Raw genomic sequence first — 21269 nt, 5'->3', positions numbered from 1 at the left:
GATTGACTGTTTGGTATAGCTTCCTGTATTTGATTGACTTGTGTGTGGGACGCAACGTCTGAACTCTCAGGGAAATTCACGATTCCCGTCCTTAGAGTTTGTTTAGGTGAATCAAATCATTAAAATTCCAACGGTCTTTTTCACGTCAAACATAATATTCTTCGTGAAACTTGGTGGACATCACCGTAAAATTTCAATGTGTGAGAAATACAATGTCTAGCCTGAGATTTGAAACCACTGCTGCAAACACTCTGATCCTAAGAAGGTTCCACAAGACAATTAGCTACCTTTCTGTGATGTCATTAGGCTACTGGTCAAATGTGTCCCTCCAAATGAACAGAATAGATTATCTTTGCACTACTGAGTAAACAATGGTCAATTACACCCCTAGAATTCTTTGTATGAGTGTCAAATCTAATCTACTTTACCTTAATCTTTCATAACCTAAAGTGGCCCGGGTGACGTGTTCATCACCCTCTCGACTATGGTCCATCTTCACAAGACCTCTTGTTACACATCATGAATGCAACATAGCCTTTATGTAAGTCATGAGAAGAAGGGGTAAGAGCAGGTCAATTAAGACATGAAGGGTTGTAAATCACTAATTTGATTCAATTCAAAGGGCCTTTCTTCAATTTAATACAATATTATGTACACATTTAACACAGTCACGTTTACCTAAGCAATGAAATGAAGGCAATTTCGATGTTTTTAATTATTTTGTTACTGAAACATTTCAGACATTTGAATGAAAACCATCCTTTTCAACAAAACAGCATATCTTAAAATGGATGGTTTGGATTGAATGTTTGCGATTTGATTGGATCATTACTCCACCAATCAATGTATAAATGAATCCAGATCAATCCAAAGATGTATCGTTACACCCCAAGTATGAAATCAATAATTGCTTGGAACCGGGGGAAAAAAATGATTACGGACACTTCAAACCAGACTGATGTCGTTTCAGAAAACCTGTTGTACCAAACACTTCTCAGAAGCCTCCTCCGTGTGTTCACACAGATTGTGTGTTTCAATCAACACATAATGCCACGCAGCACAGACTAAAAATCACGGGTTGGGTGATGACAACAACGCAGTTTTATCTCCCAAAGAGTGCACTTTGGCTCCCCGAGCGACAAGTCAACACATTGCTACCTCTATATATATGCAGCAGGCCGGCTGAGGAGTTGATCCGTTTTTCCTCATCACACTTCCGGAAGGGAATACAGTGAGTACTCTGACATTTATTTTAGCAAATAATATGTGTGGGTAATATCAAATTCACTAATTGAAACAGTTTTTGGACGCCTGAGCACAAAGACAACAGGAGAGGGACAATGTTGCACCCTAGTGGATAACGAGTAGAAATGTTTACTCTGTTTGCAGATCCACCATCATGAACAAGCTCTTGGTTTTTACTGTGCTCCTTGCACTGCTAGCTGTCAGTAAGTAGCCACTCTTTAGCCATGCAAAGAAAGAAAAACAAGCAGTGGAGCCTCTAAAGTTATAGTGGAAGTTCTAAACTCCATCCTCTAAATAAAAATTAAAACGATCATAACGTTAAACTGAAAATTATCTAAACAAGTAGAACATTTAAAATGTCATTACATATTTTGTTTATTTTATTCATGCACCGGTCCCCAAATGAATAAAATGTTTTCAATAATTTTGTGGACCCCACAACAATAGCTGTCAAACTTCTAGAAAACCAGGGTGTCTCGTTCCAGAACCACTGACATAATTAACCATTTTACAAGTAATTCACAATCTTCACAAGGTTTTGAGGTTACAACCTGCTCATAAAACTTGTGATGTGTGAGGGAGAAGCACTATACCCACAGTTAGTTTTTGTTGCTGCCCGGTTACTGCTTTTGTTTTTAGTGTTTTAATTAGAATATTTAATACTTTGAAGAAGTGATTTTAATACAAATCTTTATTGTAATGACATTAGCACAGGGGTGAAAGTGGGCCAGAACGATCAGGAACGCAGTTCCGGTATAAGATTCAGGGCCGGAATGCTGTTCCGGTATAAGATGCAGGGCCAAGATTCAGGGCCGAAATTCTGTTCCAGGACACGGTGCTTTGATTCCGAAAATCAGACAGCAACTGTCAAAACGCTATTACAAAAAAAATGCTAAGCTGCCACACATGCATTTCAGTTCCAGGAAGAAAACAATTTACCAACATCAGATTTACATACACAAGTGTTAGCAACAAGCATAAAGTGCTTGTGTAGCGTAATCCGTTTCCACCGATATTTATTATTGATTTTATTGATTTTATTCCTTGGAGGTTTCCCCAGCTGCTGCAGTTATCAGAGTCTGACGATGATGAGTCACATCAATGTGCGAATGCTCGCAGCAAAGCAAAATGCCTGGACTCATTTATCCATTCAATTGGCTGACATACAGACATGTGATCAGCAGAGATGGTTAGCTCTGATTGGTTCAAATGTGCATGTTTTCTGGAAGAGCATAAATTAAAAAAAAAAAAGCTTGTTGAATAGATGCGACAAAAAAAGAGCAATGCAACATAAAAAGGATCAAATCTTTAAGAGCGACGAAAGAGTTGAGGAGGCTTATTTATCATATTTAGTTTTATTTGCTCTGATGAGGAGGTTCAGAACATCTTAGCTGTCAATGTGCACTTTGGACTTATATTTCTTCATTTATGTTAGGCTACTTATTCATTTCCTTATGATTTAAAAAGTCAATGTTTGCGCGATCTTCAAAATATATTCCATTTCACTCTGCATAATATAAGTCATTTGTACTTATTTTTCTGAATGTATGTTACTTATATCTTTATTATTAAAAAAAAAAGTAAATGTTTACATGAACTTGAATTTTAATATTGAGATTTGGCATTTAGTATGTGAGGAAATGAGAAAGAATATAAATTAGAAAAACTTTTTTTTGCAAATCATTGAAAAAATACAATTTTGAATGAAAAATAAATAAATAAAATTTCTGGCTCCGTGGCAACCTTCACGTCGGGGAGTTTCCACAAGAAATTCTAGCCACTTTCACCCCTACATTAGAATACAGAAACACAGCTTTAAATCCAGTCGTAAAACACAATTCATTTTTTGTGTGTGATTTTTTTTTCCCCAAATGAATGTAGAACTTTACAAAGTTCCACTGCCTACTTGATGTATTGATGCCCCCCAAACCCCTGGTAACCCCTTTCCTGTTGTCACACAGGCACGGAAGGCTTGCGAATGCCGAGGCAGGTTGACGATGAGGCGCAAGGTCCCCTCACCATGATCTCCGAAACAATCAAGTCCTACTACAGCAATGCGGTGGACAAAGTTAACGACTATATAGACACTATCAAGGGCTTGAAGATAGAAGAGAAAGTCACGTAAGCTGTCAAATAGCGGCGTCAAAATGCAAATAAACAATAGCAAACCTCTGTTGTTTCTGCAGGAATCTTTACGCGGAAACCACCACTATTTTGGGCACCTACATTGGCATCTTTCAGGATCAGCTCTATCACCGGTTTTACACTCAGCAGTAACAAGGAACTAATATGACTAAATACCCACCGACTACAGCCATTGCTGAAATGAAAACAGACCAAACACCTTAAACAAAGTGGACTTCCAGGACAACAGGAGCAAGAAAACACTTTTTACAGCTGCTTTAGATGATTCATAGGAAAATCGTCAAGTGAACCTTCAAGCCACTCAGGCCCACCACACATATTGACCACAACTACATGTCTTCAAATATTAAAATTATTTATACAAAACTGCCATACGTGTTTGATAAATTGTTCGGGTGTGTTCTGTATGAACAAGAACCATGGATGACAGGTTTCTGTTTGTATCAAATATTAAATGCAATGATACAAGTTCAGTTTCAGTGCAAATGAACAAACAACTGCAACAAGTATGGTTTGCACTCCATGCATCTAACAATTTTTCAACAACCCTCACCTAACAAAAAGGTCTACCGTAATTTTTGGACTATACATAAGTCGCTACTTTTTTCCTTCATTTTGAATCCTTCGGCTTATAGTGCAGTGTGGCTTATTTGTTAATTTATTTAGGTTAATAAGTAACACTTTATTTGAGAGCGGCGTCATAACTGTCATAAGACCATCATAATTATGACATGACACTATCATGGGCATTACTGATTGCTTATGACAGATGTCATCAAGTGTCTCATCTGGCAAATTATGTCAGTAACTCTATTTATGTCCAGCTCGGATCTTTTACATTCATTCAAAAGTGAGAATTTTCCGGATAACACTACATGACATATGTTATAAGCATGCATTAATGCTTATAACAGTGTTATGTTATAGTAATGATTGTCTAAGGACATTCTTTTGGCGCCACTGTCAAGTAAAGTGTTACCAAAAACCATAACTAGCAATTAATGAAACAACTGGAAGAGTAACTGAAGAAATAATTAGCACAGAACATAAATTTTGATTGTTATTTACATCTATATTACTGCAATGCATGCTAGAAGGCATGTTGGACAACAACAGTATTGACAGCAGGTGGCAGCAGAGGATGACTGTCTCAGTTATGACAGTTATGGCCAAATGAAGCTTCTTGAAGCAATGACGTTTTGCAGCCAATTGGTTCAAAGTTTCATGGTGGTTCATTTGGTCTTATGACAGACACTTGTAATGCAGTGTGGACAGCTGTGGATTATAGTCCAGTGTGGTTTATCTATGAACAAATGCCGTTTTCCTGTCAAATTTGGTGGGTGGCGGCTTATAGTCAGGTGCACCTTATAGTGTGCAAGTTATGGGTAATCATAAATCTGTCAACATGCCATCTTTTCTACTTTTTTTCTCAGCCAAGTCACGACAAAAGAGAAAAATATCCAACAGTGAAGAAAAATGCTACAAAACTACATTTTATACTGTCTCACCTAAATTTACTTAGAATTTGACTTGTGCCTGTTTAGTTGAACAAGTAGCTTTTATTTATAGCTGTCAAAATTATCAGCGGTAATTAATTGTTAAAAAATTAATCACGTTAAAATATTTTACGCAATTAACGCACATGCCCAGCTCAAACAGATTAAAATGACAGCAATGTAATCTCCATTTGTTACCTGTGTTTTTTGGAGTTTTCTCGCCCTCTGCTGGCACTTGGGTGCGACCCATGAGCATTGTGTACTTATTGACATCAATCAATGGCGAGCTACTAGTTTATTTTTTGATTGAAAGTTTTATAAATTTTATTAAAACGAAAACATTAAGAGGGGTTTTAATATAAAATTTCTAGAACTTGTACTAACATTTATCTTTTAAGAGCTACAAGTCTTTCTATCCATAGATCGCTTTACCAGAATGTTATTAATGTTAATGCCATCTTGTTGATTTATTGTTATAATAAACAAATACAGTACTTATGTAAGGTATGTTGAATGTATATATCCGTCTTGTGTCTTATCTTTCCATTCCAACAATAATTTACAGAAAAATATGGCATATTTTATAGATAGTTTGAATTGAGATTAATTCCGATTAATTAATTTTTAAGCTGTAATTAACTCGATTAAAAACTTTAATCGTTTGACAGCCCTACTTTTATTCTGTTGAATCAAACTCACAATACCATGCTGGAATAGATAAATAAACAAAGGTACATTATTTGTTGTAATTAAACAGCGATATTCTGATCAATTAAGAGAAATAGTGGAGCAGTAGTTGAAAGTCACTCATCTATGACACCTGGTTTCCTCTGGGGCTCAGCTAAACAAATTCCCCAGTGGAAATCTGTCAAAGTATGACCCCTGAATTTTAATAAAAATCGATGCTTAAAAAATATCCCTGCTAAATTTCATACATTGCAGACTTTGTGCAGCATGTGACAACAGACAAACACACAAAATTTCTTGCCAATCAGAGATAATGATGTTGGGGTTCATTTTGTCTGACTTTCCTAGGGCCCTGCAATGAGGCCACATGTTGAGGTAAAAATTATTAATTTAGTTTCAATTTACAATGGATACAAAAAATCTGTACAACACTCTTTAGGACCAGGATTTTGTAGTACAAAGAGATTTAAAAAAAAAAAAAAAAAAACATAAATCTTGTCCAGTGAAACCATGGACAGAAAAGCACCCGTGTTGTATTTATAGCATGGTTTCAGTAGAGTAAAGTAACTAGGCTTTCAGATTGTTTTGATCATTTCTGGTTGACACTGCATGGTATTTTACGGTGAACACTATTACAGTCAGATATAGTATCTTTGAACCATCATTATACTTTGTTCCACTTACGTTCAGCAGCTCTCAAAAAAATTGAGATTTGCCATGGCCAGTTTCAAGTCTGCTCAGTACACATTTTTAAGTGTATATGTGACGTATTACAGAAGACTTTTCATTCGCGTGAATCGACTTGCCATGTTCATTTTGATAAACATTCTCTTGTATAAATGTGTATATGTTGTTCCCCAATTGCCCCAATTTGGTTTTGCTTATCGGCAGGATGCTGTAGAGACCAGCAAATATTTGGCCCTTCAAGGCCTGACTATTTGTGTAATCAGGGATACTTGATTAAAGAACATGCGGGGGTGAGGTACAATGGTAAAATATTAACTTCAAATCTAACAGTTATTATGCAACAAATGATTTGCTCATGATGCCAGATATGTGCCCTGTAACCTTGACTGGACAGGGATGGGCATAGTAGTAGTATGGAGCTAGCATACAATGTATGACCCGCTATTTGACATTATTAAGATTCCCGTAACTATCAAGCATTTATAACTCAAGGTTGTTGAAAATAATGGATTCCCAAGAGTATATGTGTTCAACTAAAACGGCCCAGATTTCCCAGGAAGTAAAATTTGCAACTATGTCATGTTATGTCAGTATACTAGTTAGGGGGGTGCGAAATTTCCGATTCTTAGATTATTCGCGATTCGGCCGTGGAAGACTCGAGAACGATTCACAAATATCCAAATTCCGATTATCACCAGGTAAAGTGGAAATAAAACACAGTCAGCGCGGTCTTTGGGACCCAATGAGGAACGAACCGAGAGTAAATATTATGTTCAACTCATGCCGCTAGATAAAAAAACAATCATACCTGACTGCGGCCGACAGCCGCTACAAACAACGCCCAGTTGCTACAAACATACGGCTACAGTAGATATCATACATATGTAGAACTAGATGCAAAATGACAGACGACGTCAGCGTTAACATGTATTATTGAACAGAGATGCGAAATTACAGACTTTCCGGCGTAAGTAAACAACCGCCATCTTAAAGCAGTAGACCTCTGTAGAAGGCTCTGTTGTAGCGAACCTAATTAACTTTTTATCTAAAATACTCCTAAATCGGCAGAATCTTGTCTTGAATCTTTAAATGATGAAATAGTTTTAAAACTTTGACAAAAGTAGACAGAAGGGAAATTATGGAATAACGGGAGTAATTTTAACAACTGTAACAGTTGATTCACAACATTAAATTAACTGAATGTTGTTTAAAGCTGCTGATACAGAATGGAGACTGGAGTTTTTTTAAATATACTGTTATTTTTGTATATTTGTTTACTGTTATATGTTAACTCGATACTGAAATAGTAGTTTGGTTTAGCCTGAGAGGATTTTTGAACAATTTTGGAATTAATGTACAAAACATTAAAAAAATAAAAATAAAATAAAATAAGGGGGGTGCATCAATAATCGTTTTGTAATCGAATCGGAGCCTCAGAATCGTAATCGTAATTGAATCGTTAAGTGCCCAAAGATTCCCAGCTCTAACACTAGTATATATTATTTATAGTCAAACTATGATAAGGGTGTACATCTGAATAACAGTTGGGAAATACAGTCTAGAAATGTTTCCTTGGGTAGGAGAAAGAACATAACTGGAAACAAGGTGTGATCTTCCAACTATTAGTGGCATTACAAAGGTCACGACATGATCGGAAGTAATGGGAAAATACAGTTCCTCCTTTACTTCTTATATAAGGAGGAGACCGTGTGACCTGAGAAATAGGACTCAACCTCACAAATACAACATCATGGAGCTTCTACTTCTGCTGCTTGCTTGGGGACTCACAGGTACACGACCGCTGAAATAAACACTTGGAGCTTGAGCCTCATTGGGGTTTATGATAAATTGTTATTAACAGGAGCGTTCCCACTGGAGGACACCAAGCTGTGCCCACTTCACTCCCAACCCTGGCAAGTGTCCCTGCACAGTCAAGGGACGACGTGTAGCGGCGTCCTCATAAACAAGTGGTGGCTGGTGACATCATTTGCCTGCGCGCCCAGGTAAGCAATACAATGACAATAAGAGTTGTCTGATATTGGCCAATAAAAGCATTTTAAAATGATATTGGACAATGTCGATATCGAATTTTCATTATAGGCTTTGGGCTAATATGCATGTTGCCTTCAAAGTGAATGTAGAAGCCTCAAGGGCTGTTCACAGCTTAGAACAGCAGTTACGCTTATTGACCATCAGATGTTTATGAACTAAGATTCTTGGGATTTGTTATGCGAGTAGACCATCTGCATTCATGGTGCAAAAATTAAATTAACAATAAATGATTGAAAAATAATGAATTATAAACTCATTCCATATCACTGCTGTGTTACCAGAAAGAAATATTTCCTATAAAACTATAAAAGTAATAAAATACAAAAATCTGTGCAAAAGCCCAGCAGTATGAATCTTTGGAATTGTCATTGCATTGTCATGTCCTGCCTGCCTGTATTTGTAACGCTTTGGTAGCCCCTTAATGGCTCTTTGGGGTAACTACTGTAAACATGATTTAATTGTGAATGGTTCCTTTTATTTAATTATAGATATTTTGGGCTCATTTCAATTTAAATGATTTATATGGGACAGTTATTTTCTATAACTTCAGTTGAAGTTGTTCTCTTATTTTTCACAGAATGTTTATTTTATTCGGAGAACCTCAAAGTTGTTACATTTATCATTATTAAAACACCCAGTGGGGCATCACAATAGAATTAGCAGTAATACGTTAGATGCACAACCACATACATCAGCATCGGATTCTTGGAGTTCGATAATCGATCAGGATATCGATTATCTGTTAAAAAGTCATTATTGGACAACTCTAATGACAATGAAGGCAAACTTTCAACAACTTAAACATTGCTGAGACAAAAGCCTGGACCACAAGTGTGCAGGTACTCAAATCCCTGAAGCTAGATCCGGTCCGCATCATCATTTTACGGTACATTAATGCAATTAAAATGCATCTAAGTCATGTTTCTTGTTAAATGGTAGCATTGTGCTCAAGACTACAACAGTGCAACCCCACCAAAACTTGCCCGACATCAGGAAACACCATGATTAAATTAAAACATTTGAGAGTCAAGGCCAAGAAACAGGTTATTCGATGCATACAGAATATTCATAGGGGTGGTTTAGTCTTTTTTTCCATTTGATGAGTAGTAAGACACCACAGAGCTAATTATCGGAAGAGAATTCAAATGTCATTTTTCCTTAACACACCTTGTGTGCACCTCAGTTTTTCAATTTATTTTTGTCCTTGCCCTGTGTCACCACCAAGAGCAGTAAAATAAGAATAAATAACTTTAAGAACGGTATAATTGAAAGAAAAAAAACAAATACAAAAAAACACCAGCAAAGAGGTACAGTATGCTAAATCTTACATAAAGAAGTTGATGCAATGACTAACCATTTTCCTCATGGCACTCAATTGGCCATGACAGAACTCAGAGGCACTCATTTTTTTCAAGAATCGATTTAAGGTGCAGCCACTAATAAAACATATTCTGATTAATATTACGTTCTAGAGCTGGGAATCTTTGGGCACCTAACGATTCGATTACGATTACGATTCAGAGGCTCCGATTCGATTTTAAAACGATCATTGATGCACCCCCCTCCTTTTTTTTAAATTTTTTTATTTTTTTAATGTTTTGTACATTAGTTCCAAAATTGTTCAAAAATACTCTCAGGCTAAACCAAACTACTATTTCAGTATCAAGTTAACATATAGCAGTAAACAAATATACAAAAATAACAGTAAATAAAAAAACTCCAGTCCCCATTCTGTATCAGCAGCTTTAAACTACATTCAATTAATTTAATGTTGTGAATCAACCGTTAAAGTTGTTAAAATTGCTCCCGTTAATCCATAATTTCCCTTTTGTCTACTTTCGATATGTGAAAGTTTTAAAACTATTTTAAAGATAGATTCAAGTCAATATTTTACCGATTTAGGAGTATTTTAGATAAAAAGTTAATTAGGTTTGCTTGGAAGGTTCGCTACAACAGCCTTGCAGGGAAGTGTACTGCTTTAAAATGGCGGCCGTTTACTACGTCCGCATCTAGCTTTTTGTAGATGTGCTGCTAACGCTACCGCTATCGTTGTGCATCTAGTCCTATATAAATGATATCTACCGTAACATTTTGTGGATGACGTACTTTGTAGCAGCTTTTCAGCAGGACTCAGGTATGTTGTTGTGTTTTTTTTATCTCGTGGCATGAGTTGAGCTAGAGCCGTGAGTTGAGCATTGGCATTACCCGAGGGGCCGGGTAATGAGAAGCATGATGTTTTTGCTACTCTCGCTCCGTTGCTCATTGACCGCGCGGCGCGCTGAGTGTGTTGTACTTCGCTTTACTTGGCATATTTCAATAATCGGAATTTGGATGTTTGTGAATCGTTCTCGAATCTTCCACGGCCGAATCGCGAATAATCTAAGAATCGGAAATTTTGCACACCTCTATTACGTTCATGGAATAACAAATAGATGATTACATTCATCGCAGCAGTCTGCATTTTTTCCCCCAACACAAGTCATTGTCATTGACCAATATTAATGTCACAATGCCAGTGGACGTGAAAGTATACAGTAGGGCTGCAGCTATTGATTATTTTAGTAGTAGATTAATCGATTAACTAGTTAGTACGAATAATCGAGTAATCGGATAAGGAACATAAAAAATTAAAATACCTGAGCTGAGCCTAAAACGATATTTAAAAAAAAAAAAAAAAAAAAAAAAAAGAGGATCTATGTACAACAAAAGAACATTTAACTAGCTTAAATAGCAACAGGCCGCTATCTTCAATGCTATAAAACGTTAACTTTTAAATTTTTTTTTACAATGTTCTTAAAAAAATAGTTCAGACATATTCTCACAAAAAACGGCACAATATAACCATGAACTACTTTACGAATGCATTAAAAAAATTTGCTAAAACAAAAACTTAGCTTATATTGGTCTTAACAAGGAGCAGCTGGATTCAGTCACGTGAAATGAGGCAGACTAGAGGGCGGTGTATCCACCCAAATCAATAAAACTAAATGCAAACACTTTCAAAACAAACCATTGGAATGCCACTTTAATTAAACGAATACTCGAAGCAGCAAAATTTAATTCAAATATTTTTTCTAATCGAATACTCGAGTTAATCGATGAATCGTTGCAGCACTAGTATAAAGTATGACCAAAGCTGGAAACCGGATGCACCATCTGAGATGACAAACATTTATGAGCTGATGATACTGTATTAAGTCTGAAACAAAATACAAAAACATATATATGGCAAGAGGGAAAACTTAAGGGTTCACATGGCTATAGAAGGTACTTCCTGAATTAGGAGATAGTTGTTTACCTTTCTATTCTGACCAGCGCTGACTTCCCCATGCTGAACTCTAGATCCACCAGCGTCATCGCGTCACTTGGGGAACAAGATGTGACAGTGGATGAGGGAACTGAGCAGCACATTCCTGTGGCTGACGTCATCTACCATGACCCGTATCGGTCGCCCCTCCACAGCTTGGTCATGGTGCGCCTGGTTGAGCCAGCCCGTTTGAACCAGTACGTCCAACCTATAGGTCTGCCGGGTCGCTGCCCTCAGCCTGGAGATAGTTGCAGTGTCAGTGGCTGGGGTTCCACTGTGCCACAGCAATGTAAGTGGCAACTGTTGATTGTGATACTGAAGGATTTATTGTAGTATTATTGCAAAAGGGGTTGCCTGTTCTTCACAAAATTGTTTTATTCTTGTGTTTGTACCATTTTAATATAGCCAACGTTAACACGCGATACAAAACAGGCTAAATACAGAACTACCTTTTTCATTAAAACCAAGTATGCCAAACTACGAGTGCATTTCCTCTACCGACAATAGCGGTATGGAACTACAACTAAATACTCGTGAAATGTTCATGTTTTCCACAGCTTTTATGATGAATTGTACAATTGTTTGTTATAAACTTGGAACAGCAGAAATAGCACCACAGTAGTCTGAAGCCTCCGCATTTCATTGCCTCATCTTAAATGAATGCCTCAAGAGAAGAGGAAAAAAAGGAATCTTACCCTTATTTTTTTAACAGATGAGTCTCCTAAGTTGCTAAAGTGTTTGACTGTGACCGTTGTGGAGGATCAAACTTGTATGAGCACCTTCCCTGACTACATATTTTGGAGCATAGGCATGGTGTGCGCTGGTGGGGCCAATGAGACCAACTGTTTGGTAAGCTCAAATCACCGACAATACCTACCAAGCCACTTGTTCCTTTTTTATTAAACATTAAATCTAACTAATCTTGTTTTTTTTCTTAACGTAATCCCATACCACCCACACAGCATGATAATGGAGCAGTGCTGGTATGTGACGGGCAGCTGCAGGGTGTGCAATGGTTCAGTCACGGCTGTGAAAACGAGGAGCACCCGAGCGTCTACACCAAGCTTTGTATGTACAATGACTGGATGCGCAGAGTGATGGACAACTACATACCAACTACAACCAAAGCATGGTCTACAACCTCGTTATGAGGGGGCGTAAAACACAGGAGAAAACAATACCTTGGGCATTCTTGTTTAATTCAACTGCTGCCTTATGACTCATGTGAACTAGCAGATTAATGAACAACCTTACCACAACATACCTCAAACTAGAAGTCAGAGGGTATGCATTCATTTGCACCTGCAAGGCTAGCTAAAAAAATACCTTAATAATTACCACCTGAAATTAAGTTGATCACGTTTAAACATATTCTTAATACCTAAAAACTAGGGGTGTACGGTACACAAAAATCTCGGTTCGGTACGTACCTCGGTTTTGAGGTCACAGTTCGGTTCATTTTCGGTACAGTAAGAAAACAAAATGCAAAATATAAATGTGGTAGTTGTTTATAACACACCTTTGTGCTTTCAACAATAGGAACATTAGCCTATACAAAGCAAGAATTCTGCTCAAAAAGTAGCGGGTATTTAAAGATAATCCAACAACAATTTGCCTTTCAGACCCCACGTATTGGTAAGCTTTCTTTATGAAAGAAAGAAGAAAAAAGAGGTCCTGTGCTAAAGAGAAAAGCAATCCCAATGACAAAGATTTTAAAATGTATTTTACAAATGAAATGCCTCAATGAATCTTTTTTTTTCATGAACGGTTTTCAAAAGCTTTACTGGTGGATTTTCTCAAGTTAAAGCGCCACACAGAAATGAATAAATGTACTTGTGTAAGCAGGATCTGTGTATTATTGTTATTATTTAATTACAGGTGTTTTAGTTCATTTCAATTTATTTTATTTAAATGGGCTATTATTTATTTTATTATGTGTTTATATTTTACAAATGTGATGTAGTATTCATTTATATTGTATATTTTATGTTGTGTAACTTTAGTTCCTATGTGAATATTAGTTCCTACTTGTTTTGTTGTGGTAGGAGGGTTTTGTATTGAACACGGGGCCGTGTTGGTTATTATTAAAGCAGAGAAGACATCAGTAAATCAACAAAGACAAGTCAACTGTGCCCCAATCTGCCACTCAAGAGATCTGATGGACTCAAAAAGTGGGTTACGATTGCATATTAGTTTGAAAATCCACCGGATCCACAGTATTTTTACACAAGTGACTTCCGGCCTGCCTGATCCTAGCTACCGGTAGTAGTATTGACGCAGGAGGGTCGCGTCTCGCGTCAAATAATAAACTCTGCTGTTCTTTTCGCGTGCGTCGTGTTGAGCCGCTTCTGGGACGCGTCTAACACGCGACCGCACTGCGACTGGTGTGCATTGGCTGATTGACTTTAACGCCCACGTTTCACTGCGTTCTCATGGCGGTCGCGTTGTCGCGCCGTTGACGTTTCTGGGTTATACTGTCCTACCGTGTTGGTCCTCATTATAGTAGAGAAGTCGGAGTAAATATAATCTACACAAAGAAACTGTAACCCGATTGACTCCTCGGCAGCCTCGAAAAGTAAGGGTTACATTACGTCAGAAACTCGTTCGGTATGCCTCCGTTCTCAACAGATTACCACGTACCGAAACGGTTCAATATACACACACAAAAACACACAAAAGTTGTCTTTGAGTACTCACGTAAATGTCTCCTCTTATTTCTGCATAACCAATACAATGAGAATATTTTATCAAATGATTTTGTAATAAATCTTTAAATTAATAATCTGTGTACACATATCCTGGAATGAGATCACATTTCCACTCACTTGTGTGTGCTGCATCAGAACAACAACCACCAGAGGGCAACCTAACTCAGTATTAAACTCTCTCAAAAGATAGGTAGGATGAAAGTATTTCCTCTGCTTCCACCCAAGACTGAATTCTTCACCATCTTTTGTGTAGTAGACTATGATATGAGATCAGTACTTTGTGCAGTGACAGAAACACACTCGTGCCAAAAAGTCAGGGATATAGCAATATTGAGTAGCCTATACAAAGGTGGACACACATGTGCGCATACACAGATCCAGAGAGACAGCTGTCTCCATAATCAGCCAAGACTGTGGAAGGAGGAGGCCATTGTGCCATCTGTTGTCAGCACTGCTACCCTTCCCACTCATGGTACTTCTCCCCGGTGGGAGGCCCAATATCAAACTGAGCGGAGAGACGTTGCAGAAGCCACTGTGATGTTAATTGCTGTGTTGTCACAAGCGCTGTGTTTGATTGGTCTCTCAGGCATAATCTATCAATTTGACTGGCACTAATTTAATGTAGGCCAAGGTGTGTGTGTATGTGTTGCCGAGGTGTGTTTGGTGTAATTTGGTAATGTGCTTTGCCCTTAATGTTTGGAGTTATTTTGATTTTTTTGGAGACTCCTCCTCTCACAAAATAAATGCTGACATGTTTGAATTTTTAATCTTTGCATTGGCGTGATGTGAAGGCTTGTTTGTCTTTATGTGCTGGTGATTAGCATGCATGAGAAGTCCAGGATGTACCCTGCTCCTCAACACAGGTAGTTGATTGGTTTTAGATCACCTGTGGCCTTGATGAAAATGATCGTTATAGAAAATTCAAGTGCAAGTTTAGAACAATTAGGAATTCCAATGCCATAGAATGGATAGTGCTCAATTTGAAAGTTCTAATGCATATGGCGGAAAACACAGACATGACTGAAAAAGCAGTTTCTGCTCTTGCACTCCTCAAGAAACTGCTGTATTTTAAGCCAAAAAAAAAAAAAACTTGTGTTTGACAGAACAATATGTCTATATGCTGCCATAGCAGATTCATGGCGCATTAAGCCCCTGAACTATTTTTAATTTGTCCCTTTTATCCTGGAAACCCCAGTTTACAGACGTCGCGCAACCGCTTTTGTTTCAACCCATCCATTAAAAGGTAAGTAATTAGATTATTCAAAGTTTGTGTCATTTTTAGCTTTGAATCATTAACTGATGTCTAATATTTCGTTTCGTTGTTAGTCGCATTTTCTCCAATGTTAGATGATAAATAACCGATCCAAACAACGAAAAGTGAAAAAAAAATGCTTAAAAAGGGTAAATATATGAAAAAGAAAATCTCGACCACTCCTTGATGTCTGCGATTTCTGCATCGCGACCCTTGTTATATTACCATGTTTCACCCATAAAATCCCCCAAAAATCCAGCTTTGGCCATTCACAGTTGTGTCTTGACACTCAGTGATACATGCTACATGGAGTTTTTGGGATCGAAACACGGTAAGTACGCGATATTATCTCGTTAAAGTCATGGCGCCTGTAATTCTGCTCTCGCGGGCTCTCACTTCCAGATAGGGTTTTGCTGTTTATTTTCCTTTTTTTTTTTTTAAAGCCCTCCTGTTTTTCTTCCCCCAGAAAATTGAGATTTTAAGCTTTCCAATGCTGTATCACACATGCATAAAGGAGAGTTTTGAAATTTAGCCAAATTGGGGGTCTCCGAGCAGAACTTCAAGTCACCTGAGTGTTTTCTGCCATATACTTATAACAAATGTAAAAATTGACTAGAATTATGTCTCAAACTGATTCTTGAATAATATGCACAAACCCATTGAGAGGAAAAAACATGTTTTTGGTTTCTTGAAGATCATCTAGCTTCGAAGTATTTATTCTTTATGCCCCCTCTTTTTCTGCTATCTCCAAATAAGGGGGTGATTTATTCGGAATTGGACACTTTGTGGGCGGAAGAGGCTGAACTTTCCCTCCGATTTGGCGCGCCAGCTGATGACCCTTCTGAGCTCCCGCTCACACTTTAATGGAGCGCCATAATCACAAGTCGCAAAGATAAGACGACCTTGGTGGCCGGAGGGATTTCAGCAGCCCGATAGAACTCCGGAGACTAGTCCGACTCCCACTCAGTGCAATCATTCTTTCTGTCCTTCAGTCTTTTATGATCACATAGCGGAAGAAATATGCATTTGTTTTTGTTACTAGCCCTATTTATGAGCACATTTCCTTTTAAAATCTTGGAAGAGATCTGGTCTGAACATGTCTGAATGTTTATCCACTGGCTTGCCAGTCCTCCAAATTCCATGACACTTGAATAGAAAATTACTAGATATTAGGTATTAGACTACAAGATTTAGTATGATAAACGTTATTACAAATAAGCATTTCAAATTACCAGCTCAAATTGGGCTTTCAAATTAAGAAAAATGCTTATAATTGAGGTTTCCAGTTTAGGTATGAGGGCAGAACCATGGTTCTACAGTTGTGGTGTAAACATTTACACTTCACAATTCTGAGGTCGGGGGTTCTAACTTCAGTCACCACTTTCATACTTGGAGTTTGTATGCTCTTTTGGTTTGGAGAAATTGTGGGGTGAGAGTGCATGGTTGTTTGTCTGCAAAAAGTGTGCTTTGTGATTGACAGGCCTCTCGCCCAAGAACAGCTAGGATAAACTCGATCAGCCAAATAGCAGATGTGAAATGTTTCATAATTCATACAAGGAATTGACTTTTTGTATGACTTTTTATGGTCGGTGAACATAAGACGATGTACACTCCTTCCTCCCTGCTTCAATCACTCGTCACCATCTTACACATTCCCAGCATTCCAGAGTGACATGCGACTCCCAAACGTGGAGTGAACAATGTGCAATTCGAACGAGCATTCACAAACACACCACTTTCCATTGTAGCTGCCAGCTCTTTTCATTGCAAAAGTACATCGAAAGGCGGCCATTGTTAACACGTGTATACCGACGGCCGACTAATGGCTCTGCCAGATCATCCTGGGCCACGTCAATCACGCCGAGTCTCTTCCACGCTGTCCCACCGAGACCTGTGGCTCATCAGGACAAGATAATTAGCCTGAAAAGCTTTTATGACACTGGCCTAATAGCAACCAGAGCGGATGAAGAGGCCCCGAGTGGGGATGAGGATAATGTGTGAGCTTATTAGGTAATGAATACAGAGGTGATGGTTGCATTCATATACAGCAAGATATTGTATTAAAAGTCAAATTAGGAGTCAGTGTACACAGGAGAGCATCCAAACACTATATGAATATAGTGTGTTAAATAGAGGTGTGACAAAATATCGTGATACTTTGTATTCCAAAAGGTTATCGACATACTCTTGCCAAGAATCGAGAATGTTTTAAAAAGGTGTCAATGTCGAAAAAAATAATAAATAAAAAGGAACCAACAAGGTGCTACCAAAATCTTCCACCATAATGGTGTCTCAGTTAACTCTACGGCTGCATTGACGGTGCACGACGCCCAATCTATTTAGAGAGGGAACGTTCGTTCATTCGAAACCAGGGTATTCACAGTCATTCTGTCCGATTTTCAGGGCATTTACAGATCACTTGCGGTTCATTTTAGGGCATTTACAGGTCATTTCCTGTTGAGTTTGAGTCACTGCCTATTCATTTGGGTGATTCCCAGGTCACTTCCTGTTCTGGAACTCAAAATAAACAGGAAGTCACCCATAAAATACCACAAAATCAACAGGAAGTAACTGAACATCAACATGTAAATGACCTTAAATGGCCCAAAATTACCTCATTGCCTGGCATTGGCTGCCACTGATGGCCATAAGACATTGAATCAGTTTGAAGTGGGAAGGATGGCAGCGAATGAATTCGTTCATTCGCTGCCACCCTCCCAGTTCAAATGGATTGGAGGTCTACTAGTGATGTACTCATTCCAATTCACAGCGGAAGCTTGTTTTTCTGTTTATTAGTTGTTGGTAGAATATTCTAGAATGATTTCCTGACCAGTTTATCAATAATCGTTGTCTCGCCATATGGTTAGATCATCGTTATCGTGAGCTTTGTATCGCAAATCGTATCGTGAGGTACCAAGAGGTTCCCACTCCTAGTGTTAAAGCATTACAAATGTAAACAGCTGATTTTGTGTGAACGCAATCATTTTCTAACAACATATACTGTATAAAGAAAACCATGCGCTGGTTTACTGTACTTCATTTTAGTGAAATATATTATACTGTACTAATTTTGAGGCATTAAGTGCAAACTTTGAAAATTATTTTGTTAAAAGGTTGATCAAAAAGAGAAATAAATAAGGTACATGGCTGCAATGAGACATGAGATAGGATTAAGAATGCGGAGGAAAGTATACTAGTCCTTCTAAAAAAATTTGCATATTGTGATAAAGTTCATTCTCTGTAATGTACTGATAAACATTAGACATTCATACAGTTCAGATTCATAACACACAACTGAAGCAGTTCAAGCATTTTATTGCTTTGATATTGATGATTTTGGCAAAAAAGTCAACAAAAAACAAAAATCCCTATCACAAAATATTAGCATGTTTCATCCGACCAATACAAAAAAAGTGTTTTTAATACATATAAAGTCAACCTTCAAATAATTATATCAGCTATGCACTCAATACTGGGTCGGGAGTCCTTTTGCAGGAATGACTGCTTCAATGCGGCGTGGCATGGAGGCAATGAACCTGTGGCACTGCTGAGGTGTTATGGAGGCCCAGGATGCTTCGATAGCGGCCTTAAGCTCATCCACAGTGTTGTGCCTGGTGTGTCTCTCAACTTCCTCTTCACAATATCCCACAGATTATCTATGGGGTTCAGGTCAGGAAGAGTTGGCAGGCCAAGTGAGCACAGTAATGCCATAGTCAGTAAACCATTTATCAGTGGTTTTGGCACTGTGAGCAGGTGCCAGGTCGAGCTGAAAAATGAAATCTTCATCTCCATAAAGCTTTTCAGCAGATGGAAGCATGAAGTGCTTCAATATCTCCTGATAGCTTGCTGCATTGACCCTGCCCTTGATAAAACACAGTAGACCAACACCAGCAGCTGACATGGCACCCCAGACCATCACTGGCTGTGGGTACTTGACACTGGACTTTAGGCATTTTGGCATTTCTTTCTCCCCAGTCTTCCTCCAAACTCTGGCACCTTGATTTCTGAATGACGTGCAAAATTTGCTTTCATCTGAAAAAAGTACTTTGGACCACTGAGCAACAGTCCAGTGCCGCTTCTCTGTAGCCCAGGTCAGGCGCTTCTGCCGCTGTTTCAGGTTCATAAGTGGCTTGACCTGGGGAATGCGGCACCTGTAGGCCATTTCCAGCACACGCCTGTGCACGGTGGCTCTGGATGTTTCTACTCCAGACTTAGTCCACTGCTTCTGCAGGTCCCCCAAGGTCTGGAATCGGCCCTTCTCCACAATTTTTCTCAGGGTGCAGTCTCCTCTTCTGGTTGTGCAGCGTTTCCTGCCACACTTTTTTCCTTCCCACAAACTTTCCACTGAGGTGCTTTGATAAAACACTCTGGGAACAGCCTATTCACTCAGAAATTTCTTTCTGTGTCTTAGTCTCTTGTTTGAGGGTGTCAATGATGGCCTTCTGGACAGCAGTCAGGTCGGCAGTCTTGCCCATGATTGCGGTTTTGAGTAATGAACCAGGCTGGGAGTTTTTAAAAGCCTCAGGAATCTTTCGCAGGGGTTTTGAGTTCATTCGTTAATTCAAATTATTAGGTTAGTAGCTTCTTTAGAGTACCTTTTCATGATATGCTAATTTTTTTAGATAGGAATTTTTGGTTTTTCTTGACTTTTTTGCCAAAATCTTCAATATTAAAACAATAAAAGGCTTGAATTACTTCAGTTGTGTGTAATGAATCTAAAATATACAAAAGTCTAATGTTTATGAGTACATTACAGAAAATAAGGAACTTCATCACAATATGCTTATTTTTTTAGAAGGACCAGTACAGTAAATGCACAGGCTCTGTGCACGTGGTACAAGCAGCAAACACATTGTTTTCTTTGACCTGAGTTACACCTGAATTCTACCAAAAGACTCACAGTCATTGCCCCACATGAGCTGCACTTCATCATACAGTCGATAATGCATTTGTATCGCTAGTCAGGTAAATATGCCGTTATTGCTTTCTGTAAAAAGGGGCCACAATCAGAGGTAAACTCAACAGGGAATCAATTTGCTTTCACGGGCACTCAACACACACTTCACACAAAAAAAATCGGTTTCCATGGCGATGCACCGCTTCATTCCTCCCTTACAAATGTGCCATTTTTTTTTTCTCCTGTAAGCCCCCTCGGGTTGGTTAAAGCTCTGGCTACATACCAAAACATGTTGTTTTCCGTATGTAAGGATGTGTCACTATGTGGAATGCAGGAAGAAATCTTCACCCGAGGGGGAAAAGAAAAAGCCTCCCGATGATCTAGGAAACAAAAACACTGTGTAGTGCTTTTAACTGAAATGAAGCAGCAGCATGGAGCGTACTGGTCCTCTTGTTATTTTCTGTAACTTGGGCTAAGGTAAAGTAGCCTTGTGTCACCTGGTAAAACTTGCTACCTGCAGCAACATATCTACAACACAGAATGTTCTATAACCAAAGTAAAAACCAAAAATTGACCAAATAACACTCTAGATTTAAAAAATTAAAAAAAATTGAGGTGTTTACTGCAGTCCTGGCAAAAGCCTGGATTGAAGTACAACTGATGTTCTGAGTGAAAAAGTGAGCACTTTTAACATGATGACTTCTATAAATAAAGACAAAGTGGAGTAAAGCCTGCAGGGAAGACATGGTGTAAATCAAACATCAGATTTGCAGGAGATTAGACAGACTAATGT

At 38.3% G+C, this 21269-nt stretch overlaps 3 protein-coding genes across 3 annotated transcripts in view; 2 read left to right on the top strand and 1 right to left on the bottom strand.

The window, feature by feature from the left end:
- The window catches only part of LOC130915314 (apolipoprotein Eb-like), a 108974-nt gene that overhangs the window by 70415 nt on the left and 17290 nt on the right, over positions 1-21269 (bottom strand). The gene's annotated exons all lie outside the window — the stretch shown is intronic.
- apoc2 (apolipoprotein C-II) lies at positions 1071-3760 on the top strand. The gene is made up of 4 exons (XM_057835275.1): positions 1071-1231; positions 1390-1448; positions 3207-3366; positions 3432-3760. Exons 1-4 carry the CDS (start codon positions 1086-1088, stop codon positions 3520-3522), a joined length of 456 nt encoding a protein of 151 aa, XP_057691258.1. The 5' UTR covers positions 1071-1085; the 3' UTR covers positions 3523-3760.
- On the top strand, positions 8002-13704 carry LOC130915317 (trypsinogen-like protein 3). The gene is made up of 5 exons (XM_057835273.1): positions 8002-8050; positions 8122-8263; positions 11655-11908; positions 12332-12468; positions 12582-13704. The coding sequence occupies exons 1-5, from the start codon at positions 8011-8013 to the stop codon at positions 12768-12770; spliced, it is 762 nt and encodes a 253-aa protein (XP_057691256.1). The 5' UTR covers positions 8002-8010; the 3' UTR covers positions 12771-13704.

The sequence above is a fragment of the Corythoichthys intestinalis genome, chromosome 4 (assembly GCF_030265065.1).
Source record: "Corythoichthys intestinalis isolate RoL2023-P3 chromosome 4, ASM3026506v1, whole genome shotgun sequence".
Classification (NCBI taxonomy): domain Eukaryota; kingdom Metazoa; phylum Chordata; class Actinopteri; order Syngnathiformes; family Syngnathidae; genus Corythoichthys; species Corythoichthys intestinalis.
The sequence above is the reverse complement of the archived record's forward strand: the minus strand, read 5'-3'. Positions and strand labels throughout refer to the sequence as shown.

Bases quoted from the DNA above. Each gene is read 5' to 3' on its own strand.
- apoc2 (XM_057835275.1), top strand. From the start codon at position 1,086: ATGACAACAACGCAGTTTTATCTCCCAAAGAGTGCACTTTGGCTCCCC. The intron at 1,449-3,206 runs GTAAGTAGCCAC...GTTGTCACACAG, and splicing joins CCTTGCACTGCTAGCTGTCA to GCACGGAAGGCTTGCGAATG. The intron at 3,367-3,431 runs GTAAGCTGTCAA...TTGTTTCTGCAG, and splicing joins AAGATAGAAGAGAAAGTCAC to GAATCTTTACGCGGAAACCA.
- LOC130915317 (XM_057835273.1), top strand. From the start codon at position 8,011: ATGGAGCTTCTACTTCTGCTGCTTGCTTGGGGACTCACAG. The intron at 11,909-12,331 runs GTAAGTGGCAAC...TTTTTTTAACAG, and splicing joins TTCCACTGTGCCACAGCAAT to ATGAGTCTCCTAAGTTGCTA. The intron at 12,469-12,581 runs GTAAGCTCAAAT...CCACCCACACAG, and splicing joins CCAATGAGACCAACTGTTTG to CATGATAATGGAGCAGTGCT.